The sequence below is a fragment of the Solenopsis invicta genome, unplaced genomic scaffold (assembly GCF_016802725.1).
Source record: "Solenopsis invicta isolate M01_SB unplaced genomic scaffold, UNIL_Sinv_3.0 scaffold_12610, whole genome shotgun sequence".
NCBI lineage: Eukaryota > Metazoa > Arthropoda > Insecta > Hymenoptera > Formicidae > Solenopsis > Solenopsis invicta.
The window spans coordinates 63,078-80,161 of record NW_024105246.1 but is presented as its reverse complement, the minus strand read 5'-3'; the positions used below and the strand labels follow the sequence as shown (position 1 = coordinate 80,161).

At 35.8% G+C, this 17,084-nt stretch overlaps 1 protein-coding gene across 1 annotated transcript in view; it reads right to left on the bottom strand.

Moving 5' to 3' along the window:
- Positions 1-7,769: 7,769 nt before the first annotated feature.
- LOC105203155 (probable cytochrome P450 305a1) overlaps positions 7,770-17,084 on the bottom strand; it is a 34,648-nt gene continuing 25,333 nt past the window's right edge. Inside the window, exon 9 of the mRNA XM_039459261.1 lies at positions 7,770-8,177. Coding sequence (XP_039315195.1) covers positions 7,999-8,177 — 179 coding nt within the window. The 3' untranslated portion in view covers positions 7,770-7,998. The remainder of the gene's footprint in view (positions 8,178-17,084) is intronic.

Below are 17,084 nucleotides of genomic sequence, written 5' to 3'. Positions count from 1 at the left end.
CACAAATGGTAAATAATGCTGTAGCAGTTGCCTACGCAAATCGCTCGATGTCCACGCGTCTTTTGAACAATGCCTTCCATGATTTGTAATACAGAATTATTTGATCGCCTCGGTTATCCCCAATAATTAATTCCACAAAGGAAATCGGTCCCACACTGATTTCGATGTCCAGATATTTATAAGTAGTGGGTGTCAATGCAAATCTTCTCTCCAAAATGCGAGGCGTATACTTTTGGTTCCGAAAATGGTCTGTAAAAAGAATATAAATAAGTGAGTTGCAGAAAAAAAAATATAAAAAATTGTATTTTTAAAAATGTATAGATACTTATGATTTTTCATATGTTTTGGTCAGGATTGGAATGTAGCACAGTGAAGTATTTATATTAAAAAGTTAACCAAAAGTAAATTTTTTCTAAATCATTCTTTCTCTACATACGAGGTGTGATCAAAAAGTAAGGTGACTTTTTGAATTTCGCGCGCTCTGCACACTCTAATTTCAAAATTTTTTTTTTTTGTATTGGTACACTCGTCACGATCATATGTTCACAGTTTTGACTATATAGCATGTGTTGTTTTTATATGAGAGGCATAAAGGTTAGACTCGTGTTTGCGTGCTCGGCGATTTTTTGCTGTTGAAAATAATGGAGCAGAGAGTTTGTATTAATTTTTGTGTAAAAAATGGTATTAAGTGTTCGAAAACTCTTGAAATGTTGACAGTGGCGTACGGTGAGTCAACTTTGAGCAAAAAAATGTTTATAAATGGTATAAGTTATTCCAAGAGGGCCGAGAAAATGTTAACGATGAACCTCGCTCTGGACGCCCCAGCACGTCAAAAACCGACGAAAATGTTGAGAAAGTGAAAGAAATTGTGTTGAAAAATCGTCGAATCACGATTAGAGAAATAGCTGATGATCTTAACATATCGTTTGGCTCATGCCAATCAATTTTAACGGATGTTTTGAGTATGACACGTGTGTCAGCGAAATTCGTTCCAAAACTGCTTAATTTTGATCAGAAGCATCGTCGCATGAACATCGCCCAAGACATGTTGAACGACGTCAATGATGATTCTGATCTGCTCAAAAGGGTTATAACTGGTGATGAAACATGGGTATATGGTTATGACGTCGAAACCAAAGCCCAATCATCCCAGTGGAAGAGCCCAGGAGAGCCAAGATCGAAAAAGGCACGCCAAGTTCGTTCGAATGTGAAGGTTTTGCTCACAGTTTTCTTTGATTACCATGGCGTTGTGCATCAAGAATTCCTACCACAAGGTCGTACGGTAAACAAGGAGTATTACCTTGAGGTTATGCGGCGTTTGCGTGAATCAATAAGAAAAAAACGTCCGGAAGTGTGGAAAGAAAATTCATGGATTCTGCACCATGATAATGCACCTGCGCACACGTCGTTACTAGTGAGTACTTTTTTGGCCAAAAACAATACTATCATCATGCCTCAGCCACCGTATTCACCAGACTTGGCCCCCTGCGACTTTTTCCTCTTCCCAAAATTGAAAAGGCCTATGAAAGGACGAAGATTTGCGACGATTGAGGAGATTGAGGCTGCATCGCTGGAGGAGCTCAAGGCAATACCCAAAAGTGCATTTCAGAAATGTTTTGATGACTGGAAAAAGCGCTGGCACAAATGCATTGTATCAGAGGGGGATTATTTTAAAGAGGATAACATAATTTTGGATGAATAAATGAATATTTTTTTATAAAAATGAAAAGTCACCTTACTTTTTGATCATACCTCGTACATAACAATCTGGTACATTTGCGTATCTGAAAAACAATGGGCCGATATGCTTTTGTTACGCGACAATATAAAGAGGTTTGCTTATTGTTAGTCGAAATTGAGATGTTATTCACGTCATGTCACATCGCATGCATCTGTTTTCGATACTTCCAAATACGATATCTTATCAATAATTTTAATAGCTTTAAACGTAAAATATAAAAATATTTTGTTATGGATTGTTCTAAGAAAGATCTGTAGAAATATTTTTATAACAAAACAGTAAATAAAAATAAAAATAAAAATAGCCAGTGAGAGTCAGCGCGGATGTAATTGCGCAATAAAGACTGCGAGTACAATTAAATCTGTTTATTCATAATAACAATAGACAAACATTTCGATTCTCTTTGAAGTTCTCTACGTATAAGTAACAGAAGAAGAAATATCCGACATTAGTCCATAATGTTAAATGCAGCTGAATCACCATCGATTTGCTAAATCTGCGGTGGCATCTTACAAGTGCATAGCATTTTCAAAGGGAATGACAAGTATCTGATTGACCAAAATACTGTTTTAGATGACGAACAATTACATTGAAAGGATGAAATTAAGAGTTCACTTTTAAAGAAACTGTGAGATTATTTATGTAATTTAATTACTTTGCAATGTTAATTTATTTTGTCTCTTTGGACTTTTCTTCTTTTATAATTTTTTCCTTTTTGTTTAAATTGCGAGATTATTAATGTCCGTCTTTAATGATTTATTGTAAAAAAAAAGTTTTATTAACCGACTTGTTATTTTGGCTCTTGTTTTATATTATCCTTATGTATTTTCTTACTTCTTCGTTCTTATTTATGTTTATATCAATAATTGATCAGTTTGACCTTGCTAAATTATGATGTTCGGGTCAATATTTTCCGTTGAAACTTGTAGCACAAAAGTCAGTATTTCCGTTGTGTCGAGATAAGATACACGTCTCTCTGCGGAGTGAATAACTTGTGATAACGTGTACAAATATAATTTTGACAAATGAATTTTTCACATGACAAGCGTTATTCAAAATTTCACACGTCGTCATCAGTTTCTATTAGTGAGTCACTCTTAATTTCATTCTTTCAATGTAATTGTTCATCTAAAACAATATTTTGGTTAATCAGATACTTGTCATTTCCTTTGAGAATGCTATGCACTTGTAAGATGCCACTGCGGATTTGGCAAACCGATAGTAACTCAGCCGCATTTAACATTATGGACTGCTATTTTTTCTTCTGTTACTTGTACGCTGAGGAGGACTTCAAACAAGAGTCGAACATTCGTCTATTGTTATTATAAATAAACAGATTTAATTGTATCTGTAGTCTTTATTGCGCAATTTATACATCCACGCTGACTCTTACTAGCCTTAGTTTTACTTTTATTTACTGTTTTAAATATCGAGAGTCCTTATTTTCTTTTATTTTTATGACAATTGTATTGTCATTTACGTAGATTAATAAGATTATTAATTAACCCATTTGCATCATACGCCGACAAGCGCCGCTCCTTCAAGAGACCTCGTAAAGTAAATTTCGTATTTGTCCGGTTAATGTGGGCGACTGTCGGCGAACCTCAGAAGATCATTATTAGATAATTTTTTGGTACATTTATGGTGCCAAGCGCATCGACTCTTTGCGTTTATTGAGAGCCGTGCCTCCCCTCCCCCCCACCATTTTTCGGCTTGTCTTTTAACTTATCTATAATCCTTTCTGGCAGAATCTGCATGTAGTATCGAGGAACTGCGTTAATTTGAGAGACCAGATCCAAATTACTCGTCCGATTAAAGTGGGCGACCTGTCGATGATCTGCAGAGAATCATTAATTGTTTAACACATTTTTTTTAAATCTCTTATGAAGTCAGGTTGACCAAATCACTTAGCCCTTAGCTGGTTATGTAGTTCCTCAAACTTGTTTTAGCCATATTTTAAGAATTTACAGCACACTTTGTGTGCCGCTGTATTGTAGGAAACTTGAATCAAGTTTTCTTTGGAGAGGAGGTATAAATCTTTGTTGCTCGACCCATCTCATCATGCACCGATCTTGAAAGAAAAGAACCGTTACTCTGCCAAATGTAACAGAAGCTTTGTACAAGAATTAATAATTTTCCTATTATGATGGCTTACAAAAGTAAAATAATACCTCTAAATCTAAGAAATAATTTGAGTTAAGGTAAGTTTTATTTGGACTTATAGACGTTTTCCGCAGCGGAATTGAAGGGAATAAACAAAATTTTTGTCTTATAGAGGTTTTTGAGTTATAAAAGTTTGACTGTATTAATTTAGTTTATGATTGCGTTTCAAATCCAATGGCTTTTGGGGCGTAGTTTATATAAGTATATTTGAGATTTATGCGTAAAGTAATATTATATACACTCAGCCTTGATCTAGTTAATAATTTTTTTTTGGTGGAGAAGAGAATATCATGACTATTGTCGATAATATGGCTGCCCCTATTATCTCCATTATTAGGTGACATATTCTAACAATTATTTATGGAGTTATTCATTTAGTAGTTTGCCGTTTTTTAGCGATGCTAATGTCAATACATAATAACTGACAATTGTTATAAGGCATTTTTACTTTTGAGCACTTCTAAACTTTTCTAAAGTACACTTTTAACTTTTAATTACATACACTTCCTCATTATTCTTAAACTTGAGTGTATTATCACACAAAGGTATATACACTCAAATGTTTTTTTGTTATTTAAATTTTTATTTGGCCGTATACATTTTGAGTTATACAAAGTTAAAACATTAACATGGAATTTTGTTAATATAGTTTTTTAAGCAAAATTTTTATATTGAAATATTTTATCGATAAATTGATTATCATTCCAGAGGGCGATGTTTAGATACCTACATTAGAGACATTTTATGCTTGTTGTTTAATGTTAAGCAGGGATAAAGTAATATTTTTAATGAAATTTCTAATGGTATTTCTAAAGTTTCTGAACGTAAAAAAATTCTAAATAATGGAAAATTAAAAATATATAATTTTGTAACAAGGTACTGTGTTTCTTTTAAACTAAACTAATTTTTTAAAATTATTTTTATGGATAGCCATATTACAACCACTTTTTTTCTTTCATCGATTATACAGTGCATTAGATTTTTATAAATCACGTCCTAAATAATAAATATTTCAATACTGTAACAAACCGCCTTTCCGCTCCCCCCTCGGACCGTCCACCGTTCCGGGCTGTCCGGCCGAACAACCGCCGGACAGCGAAAACTCGGCGCGTAGCGTCAATAAGACAAATAACACCGGCGTAGCGCGCGTTGACGCATCCGCACGTGAGATCTCCGTGACAGATCTCCGCGCGCACGCGCTCGACCGGAGTGGCGACCGCTGGACCGATCTCGAGCGGCGGGGAGATCCCCACCGATTCCGTACCGTTCCGTACCCCCGCACCGTCCCCACACCTGCCCACAAGATTCGGGTATATAAGCGCCGCCGCTCCGAGAGTCGAGGCTCTCTTCTCCGTCCGATCTCCCGTCCGCAGAAGAAAGCCTTCCGAGTGCTCACAGGGAGTTAAGCGCCTTAGCTTCCGTCAAGGGATCTTGACAAGAGCCATCCGCTTCCTAAACCGCCGGTTCACGGGCTCAAGTCCATCTTGGGCTCCACCAGGAGATCCTGGTAGTCGGCACTTCCCGATCCGCCGTCCCGCTTGGGTATCGACTCACGACCTGGAATGTGGAGTTGCGCGCCTCTACTAAGAGCTCTTGGCGTGAGTCGATCACCACCGCCGAACATCGCGGTATTAACTAGGGTTGACGATTATCCGTTTATCCGGATATTCGGATATCCGAGATAGAGATAGATCCGAGATTAAATATCCGATTGAAGCGGATATCCGGATCTTTCGGATCCAAATTTGAAGCCGTTCGGATCCAAACCATTAAATTGTTTGTTATTCAGATGATTCTTATAGAAAAAAGATCTCATTATAAAGATAAATTTTTATTTCTTGACGTAGAACGAAAACATAATATATAGAACAAAAACATAATATATAGAAGTTTTATAATAATAACTTCATAACTTAATAATATTTTTTTAATTGGTCAATTAAACAAGTTAATTAAACAGATTCCGATTTTGGAACAGAAAGACAAGAACATCGACATTGGCAGGATCAAGGCAACATCTTTTTATAGTTACAGTGTTTCCACACGTGGAAAACACTCTTTCAGATCCAGCTGATGATGCGGGTATGCTGAGATATTCAAGCTTGTTTGCGGAAGCCGTGCAATATTGCCATACCCAACTTCTCTTCTTTGACATAGTACACTTCTCAAACACTGATAAGTAGATTTTCGTTTTCTAAATGCCAATAACGCTGCCAGACAATGATAATTCAAAGCCGCGTGTTAGCGAGCTCAACCTTCGAACGGCGAGTGTGAGTGTCAACATAAACAGACTGGCAATGTCAAGCTGGTACTTTTCGTTCTCTTTGTAACACAATTTTCAAATCCGGATCCGGATTTTTATACCAATTGTAAACTTTTTAGATAAGATGAAAAAAAATAATCCGGATTGATTCGGATATCCGGATCTTCATATTCTATCCGAAATATTCGGATATAGAATCCGGATAATATCACTATCCGGATACTCGGATATCCGGATATCCATAGATTCGGATGAAATCGTCAACCCTAGTATTAACCGCCTCGCGCCGGAATCGAGACACAAGTACAGCTGTACCGCGCGTGCGTCGACTACGGCAGTGGCCGCGGCCTTCGGCAAGGTCACGGTACCCGCGCGTCAACAAAGGATTCCGAGCTCCGAGAAATCTCGGCTCGGAAATTCCGCGAACCGAGCATTGTAAATAGATTCGCGTATAATACCGCGTCGAGTAATTCACATGTAAATACCGTTCGTCCGTCCGCGCGCTCCGATTTCCGTCTGTCCGTCCGCGCGTAGTATCTAAGTTTTGTTACGTCCGTCTGAGCGTCACCGTCATCCGTCCGTCCGCGCGTCGTGGCTGAAAACGCCACACTACTCTATTGTACGCAATATTACGCGGAATAAATTCGCTGTTTTTATACCATCCAACGAACAGAAAGTCTAGTTCTCTTGGCGACCTCAATCCGCGTCCTAGTCCGTCGAATTCACGCCGCCCCGTGCGCGGAAAAAGTCAGGTCGTTACAATACTTTGAATCTAGAATCTGTCAAACAACACTTTGACGAATAGAATTGTTCCAGTTTCAATATAAAATATTGATTATAAACAAAGTTATGCAATAAACTGAAAATGGGTGCCATACTACCCTCTTCTTTTTTAGTGTCATACATAAAAATAGTTTCAAACATCAAAATTTTGTGAACAGGAGAATCAACTTTATACATAAGATTTTCATATTATCCTTTATTGTTTTTGTCTCCTTTTTTTTAATGCTTACATAGGGGAGACCGGGCAAATTGTTAGACGGGGTAATTCAATAATTGGAAATATCTTTTTATGAGCACATATTAAAAATTTACTTTAAACACTGTAACACGTCCTAATGTAATAATGTTGTTAATAAAGTTTTGTTGGCAACGGCGTCATATTGAAGTCGTAGTAGTGAAAAATGTGTTTTGCGACAGTCGAAGTAATTTCTAATAGTCAGCATTTCTTCGAAATTTAAGCGATAAAGATTGACACTTGTGAGGTTAGTAAAATCTGTCACACCGATGGCATAAAAAGACATGCAAACATGTATGTTTGCATTTGTTTTTTTATACCTATATCCTTTTTTAAATAAAAGAAAGTCTTATCAACAGTTTTTTTACAGTCTTTCAATTTAAAATACAAATTTTGGAATAGTCCTGGACTAGTTACGAATTATCCCGGGCTTGGGGTTATTCGTAATTCTTGGCATTGATTAACATTTTTATATGTATTTCAAAGCACGTACACTTTCATGTTCTATCTATACCGACATTGTGAAGGGGAAGGTTCAACTTTTCAAACCGTCCCATGTTTTTATTTCTTTCTCTCTCTCTCTCTCTCTTTTTTTAATGAATATAGAACTTAGAAGACGCAAAAGTCTAACAAAGAGCCCCGGTCTCCCTTACACATATCTTAAGCAGAAAGTATAACAAAGCATTATTAAATAGAATTATAGTCAAACTTAGAAATTAACACTTGTCGATCTGATAAAATTAATTCGAAATATGTTTCCTAAACAAGAAACTTATTCATCTAACAATATGTGAATATCGTACAACACATTTTTTATCTGGGAACGATTAATATTTCATAAGGCATCAATTCCCTCAATAATCCGATGGTGAATTTTGCTTCAACGGACCCTTTACTTGGCACCGGAAGTAAACGATATTTCTGCATCACCCCAACAAACAGTAGGAATATAGCCGATTTTGCCAGAACTTCTCCGAGACATCTTCTTTTCCCTAAAAACATATATATATATTTTTTTCTTTAAGCCGTGAAATATAGATCAAAGAAATCGGTTTAAGAGTTTTCAATTTGACCGAAATTATATGCTAGATCTATGCACGTTAAAACTAAAGAAGTACCAATTTTCTCATAAACTTCTGCTCTATTCTAGATCGATAAAAATGGCTAAGAAATGAGTTTTCGAATATTTTTGGATTCATATAAATTCAAATAGATTGAAATACGAAATAAGCTATTCATTATTTTGAATGAATTCACATCTGCATTACCTATATTATTATTGGATTCAAAAATAAATTGAAATACAAAATGAGCTATTCATCATGTTGAATTTATATTATTTCTAGATTTAAATGGATTCTGAATATGTGAAACGTGAATTCGGAAATGTAAGAATGAATTCATTTCTATCTACTTCAATTCATTTTTGTTTGTTTAGTAACCTGCCGGTATATAATATAGTAGCAAAGGTCGTTTTTCATTAGTTGCATCGCAGAATCGCAAACATTGTAATCCAATACACGTTAAGCTAACTAAACGTTGATTGACGTTTTCAACGTTGCCGTATGACTAATGTACAATGATCTAAAGTATATGAATGCATCTACACAATAACTGACAATTGTTATAAAGCATTTTTGCTGTTAAGGCTCCTGATTCCTCAGCCGAGAACTCCGCTGAGGACGGTAGCGACATTCCGTCGCGGACAAAATTAGATTATCCAAATTGGCATTATTTAGAAATAGCACATCGGACAAAATTACGTGTCATTTCACGCAATTTCTCGCTTCTGACGTCACGACTTTAATATGGCCGCGGCGAGTACTCAGGAGCCTTAAATATTTTAAAACTTTTTAAAGAGTACATTTTGACATTTATTCATTACCTGATGCAGTAACTCTACTTTTCTCATTGTTTCTATTAGGTGCGCAACTAAGTTCCCGCTATTTGTCAATAGTCGGCTCCAGCAGTAAGTGCTGGTCGATTTAGACAAATCCAAAACGTCATAAACCAAGCTTAGACATATGGTAAACAAACCGCGTTGACACGTTAGTGATTTTGTTTTGACATCATATACTTTTGATTATGTGAAAATGTCTGATTTGGTCCCGCAAATAATCGTCATTTGCGAGAAGTGTTGATTTTCTATTTTATTTGAAGAAAACGGCGGCTAAAACGCATCGAGAGCTCGCAAAGTTTACGGAAATGTTGCTCTAAGTGAAACGACGTGCCGTGATTGGTTCCGTTGCTTCAAAGACAGTGATTTTGATGTTGACGACCGTCCGTGTAAAGGAAGGCCAAAAACATTCAAAAACGCTGAATTGGAGGCATTGCTCGATGAGGATCCGTGCCAAATTTAAGAACAGCCTGCTTCAGCATTAGAAATTAGCCGCCAAGCCATTTCCAAACGATTGCATGCGTTGGGAATGATTCAAAAGCAAGGAACTTGGGTTCCTTATGATTTAAAGCCAAGGGACGTTGAGTGTCGTTTTTTTACCTGTGAATAACTGCTCTAGCGGCAAAAAAGAAAGGATTTTCTTTATTGCATCGTGACGGGTGATGAAAAATGGATTTATTACAGTAACCCAAAGAAAAGAAAGTCATGGGGACTGCCCGGTCATGCTTCTACGTCGTCGGCTCGGCCGAATATCCACGCTGCAAAGGTTATGCTATGTATTTAGTGTTATTTATTATAAGTTGTTGAAACCGAACGAAACCATCACTGAGGAACGGTATTGATTTTAATTGATGCGACTGAGCCAAGCACTGCGCGAAAAAATGGCCACAATACGAACAGAGACACGACAAAGTGATTCTACTACACGACAACGCTTGGCCTCATGTTGCCAAACCCATTAAAACATTGGAACGTGGAAACGTTCAATGGAAAGTCCTACCCCACTCGCCATATTTCCCAGATATTGCGTCGTCCGATTATTACTTGTTCCATTCGATGGCACATGGTCCGGGTAGCGATCATGTAACTTTTTCTCTAGGAAAGATGAAAAATGAAAAATTTTGCCCTTAATTTCAATGGCGAAAGATTTCACTTTTCACCTTTCCGCCTTAGGGAAAAAGTTACATGATCGCTACCCTGGCTAATCAGCAGTTCCGCTTATATAAAGACATCAAAAAATGGCTTGATTCGTGGATAGCCTCAAAAGACGAACACTTTTATCGTAACGGTATTCGAGCTCTGCCAGAAAGATGGGCAAAAGTTGTAGCTAGCAATGAGCAATACTTTGAATGATTCATTTGTAACCATTTTTTCACAATAAAGTTGCATTTTCATAAAAAAAAACAGCGAGAACTTAGTTGCGCACCTAATAATAGCGTATTATCACACGAATGTTGTACCCACGGTAATTGATTCCGTCTCTTGGAAAATTTTTTAAACTAAGAAGTCACAATCTTTCTACATATTTACAGCTCATGATTAATGTAACGACTAGAACAGGTATGGCCCCGTGGGCGTCTATAGAGCAGGCAAGAAGAATATACTTCCTCTTCGCACGGCTGCTTCTTCCCGTCTTTCCTTTCTGGCCCCTCGATCCATATATCCCCTCTATACGGCCGCTCCCTACTATACTACAGTATGTACAGTCGTGTTTATTATAGTTGCGACACTTTTTCTTAGATGCTGAACACGCAACTATAACAAGAGCTAAGAACATGATTGGTTCTTACCCACACAACACACGGACGTCCCCGGACGTCCGATACATGTCCACAAAAGTCCTTGTAATGTCCTAGTATCTCGTACGTCCATAGGACGTTCCAAAGACGTCCGAAGGACATCCTGGTTTATCATAGCTGCAGTATTGTACGTTTGTAGGACATCCGCAGGACATATTTGGGATGATTCGTAATATTTAACATATTATGTATACATACATAATAAATATGCATTCGAAAATTGCGTTGTTCTTTATATTAAATAAGACATTTTGAAGATGTTCTAAGGACGTCCTTTAAATGTCTAGCAGATATTGGTGGTACGTTCCGAAAAGGTCCACTATATACATATATGTCAACGAAGTTAAGTATTTTTATTATTATCATCATTATCATTATTATTATAACACAAGAATTTTATAAATTATAAAATTATAAAGATAATTTTTCATGTTAAAAAATATTTAACAAAAGATATATTTAACCATATATAAACATAAACTACAAATTTAATATGAGAAGCTTTAATATACAGTATATAGCTTTTTAATAAAATATATTATTCGTTAATATTTAATATTTCATTATATATAATATTTAAATTATGTAATATTTAATACATATGTATAATACTATAACGATTAATTTAATATGCTATTTAATGGCTATTTTATTTGTGAGGAAAGTCCTACTCAAAATATAAATAAATAATAACGTATATTATATCAAGTAAAATTTTTCTTGGAAAAAACGTTTTGGAACGTAAACTTAAAATATAAAGAAAGTAATTATACATCTAGCAGCAAGGTATATATATTTGATTTACAGAATCATATCTGTTTACATGATTCTGTGAATCAAATACATGTATATATTAAAATTCGATTTAATTATAATTTATGAAATCCTGTAATTTCGGATGAAATGAATTTAACAAGTGAGTGCTGGGACCACCGCTAGGCGGCCACGCCGCGAGAGATTTTCTCGTGAGTCGAATGCGGCCACGGGCGTTATATCTAGGCGCCACCGCGGCCGACTCCCCAGCTCATAACTTCAGTAAGAATTTTTAGGAGCTGTTTGTTGTAACCTCGAGACGAATACTCGCTCTCAGTCTTTTCAAATGTGACGTGTGTGTAGAACGCTGTTCCACATAAATTTTTATAATTTTTACATGTAAATAACAATTTGTATTGTTATTTAATCTTGTACAAAAATTAAATATTTAATTCAAATTTAATCTTTTTTTAGTCCTTTTTAACGAAAAGGATACAAGAAATATTTTTTTGTAAATTAAACATTTATAACGTTTTATATTAATGTATTCTGTTTTAATAAATCTATCTGGGTTCCGATTTTATAATATTTTCAATCTGTCTTAACACCATATTTTCGGTGCAGAAATCTCGATCGATTTGTATTACTTTTTTTTTTATCGGTTTTAATCGCACATTTTCGGCAGGGTTAATACTACTTTTACTAGTAAATATCATCTTTTACTAAATAAAGTCCTAATCGCGCAATATAAAATAATGTCCAAACGACGTCCATAAAAGTCCTTTTTATGTCTTGCTGAGACGTCCTAATGACGTCCATTTGACGTCAGAAGGCGGTACATTGTACGTCCGAAGGACGTTTCCTAGACGTCTACAAGACACAATTAGTATGTCATCTGGACGTCAAGACATGTCCGATCGCGACGTCCATTGGACGTCCAAAGGACGTCCTTGTGTTGCGTGGGTACTTGTGGATCCAACCAATTACGTTCGCCGCTCGATGAGCAAGGCTATATTCCAAAAACCATCGAAGAAAAAGTGTCGCAACTATAATGAACATGACTGTACACGCGACTCGCGCGAGTGGAAGGGAAAGCGGAGGAGCTCAAACTATAGTTTGTGGGCCATGCCTGGACTAGAACTTATAGGTCGTTACATTGATTATAAACTGTAAGCATGTATACCCACGGAATTTGATTCTGTCCATGGAGAAATTTTTTAAACTAAGAAGTCGCTATCTTTCTACATACTTACAGTTTATGATTAACGTAGCGACCAATAAAATTTAGTTGTTACATTAATCATAAACTGCGAGTATATAAAAAGTGATGATTCCTCAATTTAGAAAATTTCCCCATGGACAGAATCAAATTCTATGGGTGTACTTCCAAGGAATATAATTCTGTCTTTGGAAAAATTTTCCAAACTGCAAAGTCACCATCTTTCTACATACTTACCGTTTATGAATAACATAACGACCAATAAGTTCTAGTCGTTACATCAATCATATACTGCAAGTATGTGGAAAGACCTATGTGAACCTGGGACCCGACTTTGGGAAAAAAATTTTTTTAAATATGCATTTAATTAAGTTTGGATTGAACCCGTTTGTATCACTCTTTTTTTGTTTGTACCTCAAAGGGTTGAAAAATATAGAGGATTCAAAAAATGTTAGCACCCCACATTATGATATTTAAAATCCGCAAGCAGAGGCTGTTTCAGAATCGTTTGTACGCGATTGTACCACCGCGCGTTTTGTTTGTACCCCTAAGGGGGTGATTGTACCGCAATTTCAAAATAGAGGTAAGAGCAAACTTTGCCATTTTTCAAAATATTCGAAATCCGCAAGCGGGTACTGTTTTAAAATCGTTTGTACCCGATTGTACCACCGCGTGTTTTGTTTGTACCCCTAAGGGGGTGATTGTACCGCAATTTCAAAATAGGGGTAAGAACAAACTTCGCTATTTTTCAAGATATTCAAAATCGGCAAGCAGGTGCTGTTTTGATATTGTTTGTACCCAATTGTACCACGGCGCGTTTTGTTTGTACTCCTAAGGTGGTGATTGTATCGCAATTTCAAAATAGGGATAAGAACAAATAATTAAAATACTACTTTTAATTTACACAAAAATATAAGAAAAATTTATAATAAAAAAACATAAATAAAAACAGAAATTTAAAAGAAATTTAAAAAATAACAAAAATAATACAATAAAAAATAAATATGATAATATGCACGAACTACAAAACTCAATGCAACTTTTTCATATACAGGGTGAGTCAGAAAGACCACTTGTCCTTTCTCAGGCATATTCGTAATCGAATTTTGAGACGATTTTTCCTTTGGCAAAAATTTATTTGGAACTTAGTTTTTGAATTATAGAAAGAAATAGTTATCGTGTGACGGGTCGGATACAAGAGGTAGGCAGGGGCGGCGCAACTCAGCGTTCCGCGCGGCGCGGCGGCGCCCCTGCCTAGCTCTTGTATCCGACCCGTCACACGCTATTTTTCTTTACAACTCAAAAACTAAACTCCAGATAAATTTTTGCCGAAGGAAAAATCGTTTCCGTGAGGCTTGCCATTGCACTTAGATAACACAATAGTACACGGACAACACATTCACATTAAAATTTTCTCTCTCTCTCTTTCTCTCGCTTTAATTATGCTATCTTTAACTTGAAAATAATCTTCTAATAATTCTAATAAAAGAAATGACAGAACTTTTTATAGAAATAAAGAACAGAGTAATTACATGAAGCCTACAAGAATATTTGCATGTAGGATTTTAAAAAACAATCAAAATACTTTTTTTTATAAGAAACGCGACTGTACTCGACATTTAGATAATTAAGAACACATGAAGTAAAACAAAGTTAATCACGATTTAAGAGTACAAATTACTATTGCGTTGTAGAGCTACAATTTCAATCTCTAGCTTCTTGAGAGAAAAACGGATAAATAATTTTAAGTTTTTTTATTAGAAAAATATTGCAAATGCATGTTTATTATTATTTATTGAAAATTGTATGATTAATGACTTTATCAAGATAATTATTATTTATTCAAAATATTTAAGAATTGATTTTATCAAAATCAATTTTTTCTAAATATTTTATTTTTTATTTTTTATTATTTATAAAATGTAAGTCGTATAGTAATATTCAATATTTTAATTTTGCCGCGTTTTTACTTATGGCACCACTGTTACCGCATCATAACATCCAGTCGACTGCTTGCTATCGTCGAGTAAACACGTGTTGTGTGCTCGTAACGTAAACACGTGTTTCTTCGAGTAACGTGTTTTAACGCGTCGAATGATTAGTAGCGGTTAATTCGTAGTGATTCGTAGTGATAAATAAAATCGATCGATCGGTTCGTTGTTCGTTGTTCGTCGTTAATCGATCAAGTGAGCAAATAGAGTAAAAGTGATAAAATGTGAAATAACTCTGAGAGATAAATTTCTCTTCAAGGACAAATTTCGTTTCAAGTGGAACTGTCGCATCGTGGAAACAATAAGCTGATCGCCGTACAGGATGGATTCGTGAGTAAACATGCTTAAACTTGTTCGAACGCGCCCCCCGCTCTCTCTCTCTCTCTCTCTCTCTCTCTCTCTCCCCCTCTCCTTCCTTCTCTTCTCATGCATTTTAAATATGCTATTTTTAATTGGAAAATAATATTTAAGTAATTCCATTTGTATTAAATTTTATATTCGCGAGCATACATTTATTATAATACACTCCTGTTTTGAATAATGATAGATACAACTTAAAATTATTTATCCGTTTTTCTCTCAAGAAGCTAGAGATTGAAATTGTAGCTCTACAACGCAATAGTAATTTGTACTCTTAAATCGTGATTAACTTTGTTTTACTTCATGTGTTCTTAATTATCTAAATGTCGAGTACAGTCGCGTTTCTTATAAAAAAAAGTATTTTGATTGTTTTTTAAAATCCTACGTGCAAATATTCTTGTAGGCTTCATGTAATTACTCTGTTCTTTATTTCTATAAAAAGTTCTGTCATTTCTTTTATTAGAATTATTAGAAGATTATTTTCAAGTTAAAGATAGCATAATTAAAGCGAGAGAGAGAGAGAGAGAGAAAATTTTAATGTGAATGTGTTGTCCGTGTACTATTGTGTTATCTAAGTGCAATGGCAAGCCTCACGGAAACGATTTTTCCTTTGGCAAAAATTTATCTGGAGTTTAGTTTTTGAGTTGTAAAGAAAAATAGCGTGTGACGGGTCGGATACAAGAGCTAGGCAGGGGCGCCGCCGCGCCGCGCGGAACGCTGAGTTGCGCCGCCCCTGCCTACCTCTTGTATCCGACCCGTCACACGCTAACTATTTCTTTCTATAATTCAAAAACTAAGCTCCAGATAAATTTTTGCCAAAGGAAAAATCGTCTCAGAATTCGATTACGAATATGCCTGAGAAAGGACAAGTGGTCTTTCTGACTCACCCTGTATAATAACACATTAAATATCAGTACCATCATAATATCAGTAATATCAGTACCATCAACATAATGAAATATTTCTTTAAACTTTGGTACAATCAATCCTTTGAAAGTACAAACGAAACAAGTGGTGGTACAATCAGGTATAAACAATTTCGAAACAGCACCCGCTTGGGGATTTCAAATATTTTAAAAAATGACGAAGTTTGCTCTAACCTCTATTTTAAAATTGCAGTACAATTATCTTCTTAGGGGTACAAACAAAACGCTCGGTGGTACAATCGGGTACAAACAATTCCGAAACAGCACCTGCTTGCGGATTTCGAATATATTGAAAAATGGCGAAGTTTGCTCTTACCCTTATTTTGAAATTGCGGTACAATCACCCCCTTAGGGATACAAACGAAACGCACGGTGGTACAATCGGATACAAACAATTTCGAAACAGCACCTGCTTCCGGATTTCAAATATAATGTGGGGTGCTAACATTTTTTGAACTTCTTTTATTTTTCAACCCCTTGAAATACAAACAAAAAGAAAAGTGGTACAAACGGGTACAATTCAAGCTTAATTAAATGTATATTTAAAAAAATTTTTTTCTTAAAGTCGGGTGCCAGGTTCACATAGGTTGTAGAAAGTGGTGACTTCTCAGTTTGGAAAATTTCTTCAGGGACAGATTTCAATTACTTGGGTGTAGAAAGATAGTGACTTTTTAGTTTGGAAAATTTTTTGAGGGACAGAATCGGTGAGTGTACAGTCGTGAGCTAAAAGGTTGCAACACATTTTTTTCGATGGTTTTTGGAATGTAGACTTGCTTATTGAACGGCGAATGTAATTGGTTCTTACCTGTGGATCCAACCAATTACGTTCGCCGATTGATGACATCGAAGAAAATGTGTTGCAACCTTTTAGCTCACGACTGTACATATATGCGTCACGATGCGATACGAGAATAAAGTCTCGTTTATAAAGGCCATAACTATAAAAAATTAGCC